The 14,063-nt window shown below is 45.7% G+C and overlaps 1 protein-coding gene across 1 annotated transcript in view; it reads left to right on the top strand.

Moving 5' to 3' along the window:
* The window catches only part of gys2 (glycogen synthase 2), a 57,990-nt gene that overhangs the window by 13,112 nt on the left and 30,815 nt on the right, over positions 1–14,063 (top strand). Inside the window, exons 3-4 of the mRNA XM_072471775.1 lie at positions 2,716–2,907; positions 4,243–4,428. Of these exons, the coding sequence (XP_072327876.1) occupies positions 2,716–2,907; positions 4,243–4,428 (378 nt within the window). The remainder of the gene's footprint in view (positions 1–2,715; positions 2,908–4,242; positions 4,429–14,063) is intronic.

The raw sequence follows: 14,063 nt of genomic DNA, 5'->3' as shown, positions 1-14,063 counted from the left end.
GTCCATCCAATAAAAGTTGGGTGGGGGTGTGTTCCGTCAGGATTGTGATGGGGTTCAGTCCGGTTATGTATGAAAAATATTGTACTGCCCAAAGAACTGCAAGCAGGTGCCTTTCACAGGCTGAAAATCCCTGCTCCATAGCATCTAAGACTCTGGAGGCCTTAACTGGGCCTTAACTGTTCGTGCCGTTCCTGAAGGAGCACGACCGAAAGGGGCGGTCTGTGCTTGCTACCTCTATAGCATAGGGGGAAAGCGGGTCTGGAACTTGTAGTGCGGGGGCTGCTTTGAGTGCTCTTTTCAAAGAGTCTACAGCATCCGTATGCTGCGGAAGCCATTCCCAGGGGGTTCCTTTCTTTAGGAGTTCCGAGAGGGGTGCTGCCTTGCTGGCGAAGCCGTCAATATGGTTTCGGCAGTAGCCAACCAGTCTTAAAAACGACCGGAGGGCTGAAACGTTCTGGGGAAGGTACAATTTGGCAATCGAGTCAATCCTTTTATGCTCGATCTCGCGTTTACCACATGTGATAATTGTACCCAAATATATCACCTTGTTTTCCAAAATCTGGGCCTTTTTGGGGTTTGCTTTACACCCAATTTCTTGTAGGAGTGCTAGGAGTTTGGATAGAAGCTCGATGCGCTCTGCCTTGGTGTCTGTCTGCAGTAATAGGTCGTCCACATACTGGACCAGACATTCGGGGCGAGAAAATTTTGACAAACCATTTGCCAGCTGTCGGTGGAAAATGGAGGGGGAGTGGTGGAATCCTTGTGGAAGGCATGTCCACGTGTACTGCTGATTTTTAAAAGTGAAGGCAAATTTGTATTGGCACGCTTTTGCCAATGGAATGGACCAGAATCCATTACTGATATCCAAAACCGTCAAGTATTGAGTTGAGTCCTGGTTGAGCATGGTCTCTGGACTTGTGGCTACCGTGGGGGCTGCTGCGGGGCTGACTTTGTTGAGTTCCCGGTAATCGATGGTCAGTCACCATGATCCATCGGGTTTCTCACTGGCCAAATCGGGGCGTTATTAGTGGAGGCTACTGATCTGAGTACGCCCTGCTCTAATAAGCTGTCGATAACTTTTGCGATTTCTCCCTCTGCCTCTTGGGGAAATCTGTATTGCTTTTGGGGTCTAGGGTCAGGTCCTGTGATTTGAACGGAACCAGTCATCCGGCCACAGTCGTGTTTGTGGGTCGCGAATGCCGTCCTGTGCTTCTGCAGAACTGCACTAACCTGCTTGTCTGTACTAATTGTGGTCGGGTCAAACCAAAATTTGCCTACTGTGCTAATCCTGTTTGCATATTCTCCTATTGTGAGCGTTGCAGGGGCTCCTGCAGATTTTGCCATTCTCAAAACACATTGATTGACTGGATCGAAGGACAGATTGTGGGAATTCATAAAATCTATGCCTAAAATGTGTTCTGTGTGGGGCAGGTCGACTAAAACTATGGGGTGCTTTGTCGTTATATTGCCAATCTGAATGGGGACAGGGGCTGTGATGTGTCCCTGCTGTGAGTGGCCTGTGAAACCGCGGAGGGTGATGGTGGCTGTAGTGGGCCACGTGTCCTTTTGAAACATGGTGAAGGAATTGATTGTGGTGCGGGACCCTCCTGTGTCCCAGAGAAACACCATGGGCTGTCCCCGTATCTTTGCTGCAACTACTGGTCGGCCGGACCTATCCCAAAGGGTGTCGCAGACACAACTGGGGGAGCCCGAACACCGTCAGTCCGTTCCGTTCAGCTCCATCTGATCTGAACGGGTGCTAACGCTATGTATTGGCTTTGTCCTGGTTTTATTTAGAGTGCCTGTCTGCTGGGCTCTCTGTTGCTTTTGTGGGGCATTGCACTCTCGTGCAAACTGTCCACAGTTGTAACACTCCTGTGGCTTTTGTGGGGGGCTGTCCCTGCCTTCATTTACCCATGCGGGGTTCTGGTGTGCCTTAACTGTGTGTATGTCTGCAGCTGGAGCGGCGCAAACCGCTCCAGTGCCGTGCTGGCCCCCTGGAGGGGCCAGAATTAGTCGTGGGAGTGGCCCGCTCATGCTGTCGTAAAACGCGACGGACACTCTGCCGCGGGATTGGAGAATCCCGGCCAATGTGTCTGTGATTCAGGGGTCATAAAAGTGAGGAAAGCATTGATTCTGCGGTGAAGTGGAATATCGTTTTATGCGTAAAGGACAACTGGGGTGTGAGGGGTATGGTATTTGGTACTGGCTGAACAGTCATGGGACATCTTGAGGGAGGAGACAGAAAATACCTTTATGCTTTGGGTACAGATGATGTAATTAAGGCAAGGAGCCAGGGCTGTCTGCAAAATTAGTTCTTGTAGAACTTAATCTGAAGTGTTTCAGTTTTGATCCCCCTCCAAAGATTTTGCACCGAGAAAAGCAAGCAGACACCTGGTTGTTAATTTTATTCATGAGTGGTATTTAAACTATTTGTTTGCTTAATTTGGAACAAAGAGATAAGTTTAGGAAGTCAGTTAAAGTTTATGTTTTATTTAAGAATTGTTAACTGTCACACTATTCTTCTGTTGTTAATGTGGCTAATTCATTGTTTAAATTAAAGTTTGTTTTAACATGTGCCTATTGTTCAGTGTTATCACTCCTGTGGTGCAGTAACATTTCCTCAATTTTACAAATTACAAAATTGAGTTCTTGTCCTGGATCCTAACACAATTCAAAGGATTTCACCCTAACTCATGCAATCTCTGTTTCCAGGTTTGTTTTGGCAGGTGGCTGATTGAAGGTAATCCGTATGTGCTGCTATTTGATATTGGTGCAGCAGCTTGGAACCTGGACAGATGGAAAGCAGAATTCTGGGATACCTGCTACATTGGCATCCCCCATTTTGACAGTGAATCAAATGATGCTGTAATTTTTGGGTCCTTAACTGCCATGTTTTTGAAAGAGGTATATTGATTTTTTTTTTTAAAATGCCACATTGCAATTCCCGCCATGCTTCGGGTTTTACATGTTTCTGAGATTCTTGTTATGAGGAAATGTTGTGAAATGATGTAGAATGTTCCAAACATCTGATTTCAGAACATCCTCTAATATCTCCTTTCCCCTTTGCCTCCTCTCCAAACAGGAATTGAGTTTAGCTCCCTCCCTGCCAAATATGTGTCCATGATGCAAAATGTCTTTGATTGTTAATTACATTACCCAACCCTTTTGGGGAGGAAATGAAAGAAATGTTACACTGGCCTGTTGAGGTGCTTCTTTTAAGTTTGGGTTAAAATACATTTTGCAGAACAGCGGAATGAGTGGACTCATCCTTAATCTGTTCCCGTCAAAAGTTAGATTTCTGCTACTGCAAAGGCTGCTGGGTGATCCCATTCTGACTGTGTCAGAATCCATCTTGTTCACCTGAGATCCAAGTATAAATCTCTGGAAAGAACATTTCACTGGCATGGAGCAAAGGCTGGCAAGTATGAGCTAATGATCAGCCAAGATTTCACTAAATAGTGGGAAATTCTTAAGAGGCTGAATGGCTTACTCCTGTTGCTGCTATATGCAAAGACCAGCTCCAAATCCATCTAATTCGGGTCAGATCCTGGCAAATGGAGCTCTAGCACGTTTTTTAGTGCAAGCAATACCATTGCAACCAGGCATTTGTAATCCAATGTAAAGCCTCTTGTCAATTTTAAAAAAACAAGTTCACTCACATGATGTGAGCATCGCTGGCTAGGCCAGCATTTATTGCCCATCCATAATTGCCCTTGAGAAGGTGGTGATGTGTTGCCTCCTTGAACCTCTGCAGTCCTGAGGTGTAGGTGCATGCACTGTGCTGTTGGTGCAGGAATTCCAGGGTGTTGACCCAGCGACCGTGAAGGAATGGCAATATATTTCCAAGTCATGATGGTGAGTGACTTGGAGGGGTTTGCTGTGTTGGCTGGCATCCAGTCAGGTCTGAGGTCTGCCTCAGTGCACAGTATATGATCGAGTGGATCGGGAGGAGCTGAGAATTCAGAATCCATGAGGAAGTCTGAGTGGCACCAGATCTTGGGATTAAAATATATAATTTGAAATGGAATTATGTATTTGTTAGCTTGGTAATTGTATGAAGCTTCCTCCTTTTTAATATTTTGGTTGTTAAATGTGTGAACACTTACCTTGGCACCTGCATGTTTAACGGGTTACTAACTCTCACTCCATTATCAGTTATAATTGTTTATGTCTCGTGCCTACTATTTTATCTGTTTGTAATATTTCCTGTGCATGTTTAAGATTATATTGTTTCTCCAGCTTGCAGATCAGTTTCCTGACGGGCCAAACCTCATTGCCCAGTTTCATGAGTGGCAGGCAGGAGTGGGACTGATACTGTGCAGAATCCGACAGTATCCCATAGCAACAATCTTCACCACTCACGCCACACTGCTGGGCAGGTACCTTTGTGCTGGCAATGTTGACTTTTACAATCTACTTGATAAGGTGAGCTTGTTAACTGACTAATTAATTCACCAGGTAACACTAAATGAAAGGTGAATCTGTTAACAGGTTTATTAGTTTCGGTAATGTGATTTGTTTTCTTCAACAAAAGCTGTCCCATCTATTTTAATCCGGGCTATTGATAAACAAATAAAGAGAAAAGAATATAGAGGGCAGGGAAGGCGTGTTCTAGCACTGTGGTATTTGAGAGTTTGCATGTGCTAAATTCCCTGAATTCCCAAGGCTGCGACCCAAATTCCCATACCTGTCAAAAATGTCTCTGCTTTGGATCACTCCAGCTCCAGTCATTAGGCTGGGATGTGAATTAGAGGCAGTCGAGGGGATGGAATTTCTTTGCAGTTTTATCCAGAATACAATCACACCCCAAGTGCAGGAAGTGGGAAGATGTGGCTGTTTTAAAGGGCTGAATAGCAGGGACTTATTCAGGATCGATCATTCTTCATTCTTCACCTCTCCTCAGAAGTACAATATGTTCTCGTTACCATTTAAGGACAAGGAGAAAGACATCAGGGAAAAGAGCCACAATGCAGGCTTTAGTTTAGAAGGCAGTGGCTGTGAGGTATGAGCTTAGTGGCTGGAAAGCCAAACAGAAATGTAATAATGACAGAAGATTCTGTAATTTGGCACGAACAAGAGTCCCAAAGAGTGTGTTGTCCATTAGTGCCTAGGTGCTGGACAGGAATTGAACTCTGGTTGTAATATGTTAGAATAAATGATAGAGATAGGAACAGGGAGGAAGACCTGTTAAGCATCAAATGGAAGGAGTTAAATTAAAATGCAGAAACATAGAAAATGGGAACAGGGGTAGGCCCTTTGGCCCCATGAGCCTGCGCTGCCATTCAGTATGATCACTGCTGATCCTCTATCTTAACACACTACTCACACTCGCCCCATACCTCTTGACATCTTCAATGTCTAGAAATCTATTTCTTCCTTAAATATATTAAGTGACGTGGTGTCCACCGCCTTCAGTGGTAGAGGATTCCACAGGTTCAGCACCCTCTGAATTAAGAAATTTCACCTCATCTCAGTCCTAAATGGCCAACCATGTATCCTGAGACTGTGACCCCTTGTTCTAGACCCTCCTGCCAGAGGAAACAACATCCCTGCACCCAGTCGGATCAGCCCTGTCCGAATTTTATACGTTTCCATTAGATCCCCTCTCATTCTTCTAAATTCTAGTGAATGCAGGCCTAGTTGACCCAATCGCTCCTCATTTAATAATCCTGCCAACCCAGGAATCCCTCTGGTGAACCTTCGCTGGACTTTCCCTTTACCTTTCTTAGCTATGGAGACCAAAACTGTTCACAATACCCCAGGTGTGGTCTCAACAAGGCTCCGTACATTTGCAGTAAGACATCCTTGCTCATGTACTCAAATGGGGGCCAACATACCAATTACTTTCTCAACTGCTTGCTGCACCTGCATGTTTGTTTTCAGTGACTGGTGTACAATAATTCCCAATCTATTACCATTTAAATAATAAAATGGACAATAATATTGGCACAACATGATATAAAACTGCAAGAGAAAACATTAAAAACAGTTTTCAGCAGAGTTCAGGAAAAATCTATTCTGTTGACGAAACAAGAACAAATGAAACTCTGGGATGTTCAGGATGAATAAAGACACGAGGGCAAAATTGAGAGTAAGTACAGGGGCATACACCAATTACATGGGCAACAGGGCAGAGCAATTCAAGGGAACATATAAAAACACTAAGAGAAGTCAGAAAAACAAATAGGAAGGCAAAACAGAGTCATGAAGTTCAATTATCAAGGAACATAAAACCAAGTGATGCATTGTACTGATGTTTTGTTTTAGAAAGGGAAGTCAGGATTGACTCTGATAAAATCACAGGCAGCAATAGCGAAGAGGAGGTTAGAAGTGATAAAACAGTATTTAAAAGAAAACAAAAAATATTAAATGATTAGTCTGGATAGATTGCATCCATGCACTCAAAAGAATCTAAGGAAAGATGGAGACGCTATTACATATTTTTAATAATTTGTTAGGAGGTGCAGTGTTGGAGGTGCAGTGGGGTGCAGAATAGCTAACATATTGATATTTTAAAAAACGGAGAATATGTTAAGGGAGCAATCAATCAGCCAGCTTAACATCAATGCAAGGAATCCTAATAGGATCATTACTGGAAAAAAATCTAGAGTTCAAAAATGAATAGTTACAATGGATTCCATAAAGGAAAATCTTGCTTGACCAACGAGAATCGATGAGGGTAATATATCAGATGTAATACAACCTATTGTGTGGTACCTTATCAAAAGGTCTTTTGGCTATTGAGATCGGGTTTGAGGTTAACATTTGAGATTAAAACAGGAGTCAAACCAGGTTGTTTTATCACCTCAACTTGTCTTCCTTGTTGCCATGCTCTGACTAGAGACCAGCTCCCTGCTGGAGTGCAGCTTATTTACTAAATGAACGGCAAACTATTTAATCTTAGTGACTCCAGTCAAAAATTAAGACCAAGCCCAGGGCTGCACGGTGGCGCAGTGGGTTAGCCCTGCTGCCTCACGGTGCCAAGGTCCCAGGTTCAATCCCGGAAGCTGAGTGTTTGAAGATCACAACATCAAACTGAAAACAAGCTCATGATCTATCATGCTGTTGTGATCCCTTCCTTACTGTACAGTGATGAAACATGGACAATGTAAAGGAGGCATCTCAAAGATCTGCAGTTGTACCTTCAATGCTGCCTGAGAAGATCTTAATATTAAAATGGGAGGACAGACGCACCAACATCGGTGTCCTCTCACGAGCATCAAGGCTATGATCATCCACCATCAACTTTGTTGATTTGGTCACATAGTTTGAAGGCCCAATATCAGACTCCTAAAGCAGGTCAGCTTCTCCCAGCTCGGTCAGGGCAGATGTACCAGCGGAGGATAGAATAAGCGCTTCAAGGATGGGCTCATGTAAAAATAATGTGTTATTGACATCAAGCCCTGGGAGGCAATTGCCCTGGACCAAACCAGGTGGTAGCAAAGTCTGTGGGACTGATCCTGGCATTTTGACAACTCGAACAATTAAGAGGAAAAGCGAAGTCAGCGGAAAAAACACACTATAACCTGAACCGATAACACACCCCTTGACCGCGGGGCCGGACGCAACCCCGGAAATGTAATCAGCGCCAAGGCCCCCGCCAGACGCAACCACCTACCTTCCACAAGGTCAGACTTCTCCCATTGGATTCCTGGACCATCCAGCCACAGCCGTAGCCTCCGACGGAGGAAGCAAGGGAAACGCGGCGGCCTGCAGGTGAGACTGAAGCAACGTGGTGTCAAGACTCCTCTCCCCAGCATACTCCTGGCAAATGTCTAAGCGATCAAAAATAAGCTGGGTGAACTTAGCGCCAGACTTGCCTCTCAAAGGGAAGTAAAAGACTGCTGTGTGCTCTGTTTCACAGAGACATGGCTCACTTCTGCCTCACGGACTGTGCCATATAACCTGAAGGCTTCTCAATTCAGCGGGCAGACCGCACCGCATCATCAGGCAAAGCAAAGGGTGGAGGGGTTTGCCTCCTCGTTAACTCCTCCTGCTGCTCGGATGTGACGACCCTGGCGACCTACTGCTCCCTGGACCTGGAATACCTGACCATGAAGTGCCGCTCACTTCCGCGTGAACTCACTTCAGCCATTATCTCAGCGGTCTACATCCCACCCCAGGCAGAAGTGAAGAAGGTGCTGGAAGAAATGAACCGTTATGAACAAGAACGAAACTGAACACCTGGAGGCCTCGTTCATCATGGCTGGGGCCTTCAACAAGGCCAACCTCGAGAGAGAAAGTACTGCCAAAATTCTACCAGCACATCTCCTGTCCCACTAGGGGCAACTACATTCTTGACCACTGCTACTCCGAAATCAAGGACGCCTACCGTTCCATCCCCCGACCGCACTTTGGGAAATCAGACCATAAGACGGTGTTCCTTCTCCCGGCATACAAGCAGAAACTTAAGCAGGAAAACCCGGCTAAGAAGGTCGTGCAGTGCTGGTCCGAAGAAACAGACAAGCTCCTATGTGACTGCTTAGAGACAGTGGACTGGTCCATATTTAAGAACTCAGCGACCAACCAAAATGAGTAATCCACCACCGTCCCAGACTTCATCAGCAAATGTGTGGACGACTGCGTGCCAAAGAAAGCAATATGTACGTTCCCCAACCAGAAACCATGGTTTAATTGGGAGATTGACTCCCTACTGAAGGACAGGTCTGAGGCGTTCAAGTCAGGCGACCCTGACCGACATAAAAAATCTAGGTACGGCCTCTGCAAAGCCATCCGGGATGTCAAGGGAGAATATCGGACCAAGCTAGAGTCACAGACTAGCGTTACAGACTCTCATTGGTTGTGGCTACGCCTAAACAACATAACGGGCTACAAAGCGAAGCCGAGCAGTATCTCTGGCAGCAGCGCATCCCTCCCTGATTAACTCCATGCATTCTATGCTCGGTTCGAGCAGGAAACCATCGATCTGCTGTTAAGTGCCTCAGCAGCCCAAAACACACCCATACCCACCGTTACATTTTCCGAAGTCAGATCGGCCTTCCTGAAAGTGAACCCTCCGAATGCGACAGGTCCGGATGGGATCCCTGGTCATGTACTTGGAGCCTGCGTGGACCAGCTCGCAGATGTGTTCGCGGACATCTTTAACCTGTCCCTACTCCACTGCGAGGCCCCACCTGCTTCAAGAACACCACGATCATACCAGTGCCAAAGAAGAACCAAGCAACATGCCTCAGTGACTACCGTCCGGTGGCCCTGACATCAATCGTAATGAAGTACTTCGAGAGGTTGATCATGAAGCGCATCAACTCCATACTTCCAGAACACCTAGATCCACTATAGTTCGCATACCGCTGCAACCGATCCACACCAGACGCCATCTCCCTGGCCCTACACGTATCCCTAGAACATCTCGACAAAAAGGACTCCTACATCAGACTCCTATTTATTGACTACAGTTCTTCAACACTATAATCCCAGCCAAGCTCATATCAAAGCTCCAAAACCTAGGCCTTGGCTCCTCACTCTGCAACTGGATCCTTGACTTTCTGATCCACAGACCACAATCAGTAAGAATAAACAACAAAATAATCCTCCATACCGGGCCCTTTCTAGGCTGTGTACTTAGCCCCCTACTATCCTCTCTGTACACACACGACTGCGTGGCAACATTTGTTCCACTCCCATCTAGAGTTTGCTGGCGACATGGTCATAGTGGGTCGGATCTCGAATAACGACGAGTCAGAATACAGGAGGGAGATAGAGAATCTAGTGGAGTGGTGCAACGACAACAATCTATCCCTCAATGTCAGCAAAACTAAAGGGCTGGTCATTGACTTCAGGAAGCAAAGTACTGTACACACCCCTGTCTGCATCAACGGGGCCGAGGTGGAGATGGTTAACAGTTTCAAATTCCTAGGGGTGCACATCTCCAAAACTCTGTCCTGGTCCACCCCCGTCAACGCTACCACCAAGAAAGCACAACAGCGCCTATACCTGCTCAGGAAACTAAGGATATTCAGCATGTCCATACTGACTCTTGCCAACTTTTACAGATGCGCCACAGAAAGCATCCTATCTGGCTGCATCACAGCCTGGTATGGTAACTGCTCGGGCCAGGACCGTAAGAAACCACAGAGTCGTGAACACAGCCCAGTCCATCACACAAACCTGCCTCCCATCCATTGACTCCATCTACACCTCTCGCTGCCTGGGGAAAGCAGGCAGCATAATCAAAGACCCCTCCCACCTGGCTTACTCACACTTCCAACTTCTTCCATCGGGCAGGAGATACAAAAGTCTGAGAACACACACTAACAGATTCAAAAACAGCATCTTCCCTGCTGTTACCAGACTCCTAAATGAGCCTCTGATGGACAGACCTGATTAATACTACACTCCTGTATGCTTCACCTGATGCCGGTGTCTATGTATTTACATTGTGGACCTTGTGTTGCTCTATTTTGTATTTTCTTTTCATGTACTAAATGATCTGTTTGAGCTGCTCGCTCAGTACTCGGTACACGTGACAATAAACAATCCAATCCAACATGGCCAGATATCCCGCATGACAATAAAATTTGTACATGCCATTAAAATCTACATATCATGAATCTGCCTCATAGCCATCTTTGGACACCTGGAAGACACATTTTCCTCACTAGTGAGGGATGGCCAATAATACAGAATGGACTAATGAATAGATCGAGCTATTCCAAAAATGCCAGAACATGGTGGAGCCAAGGAACATAGCAAAATGGATAGCTGACTGGATGAAAGTAAGGGTAAAGGATATGTATTCAGAGTGGTAGGAAATAGGGTTCCAAAAGTACCAATGTTGGGACCGCTGTTGTTCACAATTAATATGTATTAACTATTTAGACTTTGGAGTCAAAAACACCAATATCTGAATTTGTGGCTAACGTCAAGTTAGGAGAGACAATCCGTACTGAGGAGGGCTGCTACAAATTACAAGGTGACACAAGTGAATGGGTATATAATTGGCAAATTAATATCACCATCAATAATTATTTGGTTAATTTTAATTAAAATTAGACTATGTATTACTTAAATTAGAATCTTAAGTGCGGTAAAGGTGCCAAGGATCCTGGGATTGCCAATGCATAAATCACAAATTTATGGCAAAGATCCATAAGGCCATCATTTATTTTTGGAGCAAGAGAATTGAAAGATAGCAGTGTTATGCTAAACTTGTGTATTTTGCATGGTTCTGGTCACTCTATTACAAAGCAGGATATAGAGACACTGGAGGGGATGCAATAAGGATTTGCATGTATAGTACTCCCAAGGTTGTAACCATCAGGAAAAGATGAACATGCTGGGCCTCTTTTGCCTTGAAGAGAAAGAAGGCTGTAGGGTGAACTAATAGCAGCTGTTAAAATTCTGAAAGGTTTTGATAAAGTAGACACATATTTTGGGAAGAGCAATAATAGAGGCCGTCAAACAGTTACCAAGAAATCAAATGGGGGATTTGGGGGAACTTCTTTGCCCAGAGAATGTGATGCTCAATACTATGGGAAATAATTGAGGTGTATAGTCACAGGGATAAGGGAACAAAGGTTTATGCAGATAGTTGGAAAGAGGGAGCATGGGAGGAGACTTGAGTGAATCATAAACCAGTGTAGACTTGTTTGGCTGAATAGCATTTTTCTGTGTTGGGATCCTGGATGAGGACCCAACTATTTGCAGTTTGTAAAACTGAGAGGAAAGGTGACTGCACCACAGGTGTGATAATACTGATCAAGAGATATCTTTTGTGTAAAAAAAAACTTTAATTTAAACAGAGTTGACCACATTAACAACATGTCCAACACTTTTTAAGTAAAAGGCAGAACTTTAACTTACTCCCCACACCTGCCACTATATATTCAGTTGAGCAAACCAATATAGTTCAAATGCGAAACAATCAGGTTTAGTTTTCTCTGTGCCGAATCCATGGAGAGAACCCCTTCGGAGCAACCTGAAAGACACTCCTTGTCAGTCTAAAATCCTATGACAAACTGAAACGACAGTCCGACCTGACTCCTCTCCTGACTACATCATCTGTCTCCTCTCACAAGATGACCCATGACCTGGCTAGCCAGGACCAAATATAATGGGCGGGATTCTCCGACCCCCCACGGTGGGTCGGAGAATCCCCGGGGGGTGGCGTGAATCCCACTCCGACGCTGGCTGCTGTATTCTCCGGTGCCAGTTTTCGGGCAGGGACCGTTGGAGCGGCCCCCACCCCCCGGCTATTCTCCGGGCCCCGATGGGCCGAGCGGCCGTCCGTTTTCGGCTAGTCCCGCCGGCGTGAAATGGACATGGTCCCACACGGCGCGACCTGGCTGGTAGGCCGGCTGATGCGGTCTTCGGGAAGGCGTGGGGGGATCCGGCGGGGGGATCCTGCACCAGCCATGGCGGGGCCCACCGATCTGCGGGCGGGCCTGTGCCGTGGGGGCACTCCTTTCTTCCCTGACGGCCTCTGTAGGGCTCCGAGAAGAGACTCCCCCACCCCCCCTGCGCATGCGCCAGAACACGCCGGCATGTGTGGGACCACGCCGGCCGTTCGGCACCGGTTGCCTCTGCCGCTGGTCTAGCTCCCGGAAGTGCGGAGGATTCCGCAACTTTCGGTCGGCCCGACGCCTGAGTGGTTCACGTCGCTTTTTACTCCGGCGTCGGGCCATCCCGCCGATTTGCGGGAGAATCCCGCCCAATATCTTTCATAAATTATCTACACCCCAAGGACCACCAAAATAATATCCTATTGGCAATCTATCTGTAAGCAAGTAAATGCTTCTCTCAGCAGAACAATCTCCCTGCAAGATCAAGCAACACCTCACTTTTATGACCCCTTAATCGCAGTTTTGACAGACATATCAGCTGTATGCATCTTAAGCCTGTTTTTGTATTAACATTCAATGCAACAATAAGGTGGCACAGTGGTTAGCATTGCTACCTCACGGCACCGAGGTCCCAGGTTTGATCCCAGCCCTGGGTCACTGTCCGTGTGGAGTTTGCGCATTCTCTCCGTGTTTGCGTAGGTTTCGCCCCACAACCCAGAGATGTGCAGGGTAGGTGGATTGGCCACGCTAAATTGCCCCTTCATTGGAAAATTAATTGGGTAAAATAAAAAAAATTTAAAGCATTAATGCAACAAATATAAAACCTAACTCCTTACATATATAGTTGTACATTCTGCGTAGTTAGTGTTTTTTGATCTTTGGCTGAACCTAAGATGGAAATGTGTTCACCTCTCGTGTCATCTCAGATGTTATGTGTGATGGTGTGCGCATATGTGGGTGCTTTGCAGAGAACCAACATCCAAGGCTTAAAAAAGAGTGGCAAACTCTTTTATAAACAAAAGTCATTCAGCAGTAGCCCACTCTTCACCCTGTAAGAATTCTGAGAAGGTGAGAAAGTGCTGCTGCTGTGGGGAATGGGTGGAGTTATTGCAAAGCCAAGGATCTTTTCACTGGCCTTGTGGTATGTTGGCAAATTAGGTGTGCAAGCATGTTGACATGAGCTACTTTGCAACAAAAAAAGAGTTGCCAGAACTCCACCCAGCCAAGATTCATTTAGCTTGCAACTACATATCGCCTCTCCCCATGTGCAACACCATGGCAGATTGACTAATTGTCTTCAATAGAACTGGCGTTGTTTTAGAGCAAGTGATAAACTGGATTTTAAATAAAGATGTGTCTCATTGAACGAAACACAGCTCTGCAAAAATGTGTAGAATGTGCAACACGGCAGTTAAATGGTTTTCAAAACACCAAATTGAACTGTTCCACAGTGCGTGTGTTTGGTTGTGTCTGGTATTTGATCAGCACCTCTGTGTATCAGAGGATTATGGGGTGACCTAACTGAGTTCCTTCAAATATTAAAAGGATATGATAGGATAGTTGTAGAGAAATTAATTTTCTCTGGTAGTGAATCAAAATAAATTGGGCGTAACTTTAATTTAGAGCAAAGCCACTCGGGAGCAAAATCAGGACCCACTTGTACACATGTTGATGATAGTCAAAATCTTGCTTTTTTTTCAACCTCCCTTGAACCAGAGATGCTGAGGGAGATGGGGGTGATTTAATGAAATTATTAGG

The sequence above is a fragment of the Scyliorhinus torazame genome, chromosome 13 (assembly GCF_047496885.1).
Source record: "Scyliorhinus torazame isolate Kashiwa2021f chromosome 13, sScyTor2.1, whole genome shotgun sequence".
NCBI lineage: Eukaryota > Metazoa > Chordata > Chondrichthyes > Carcharhiniformes > Scyliorhinidae > Scyliorhinus > Scyliorhinus torazame.
This window is presented reverse-complemented; position numbering and strand designations above follow the sequence as displayed.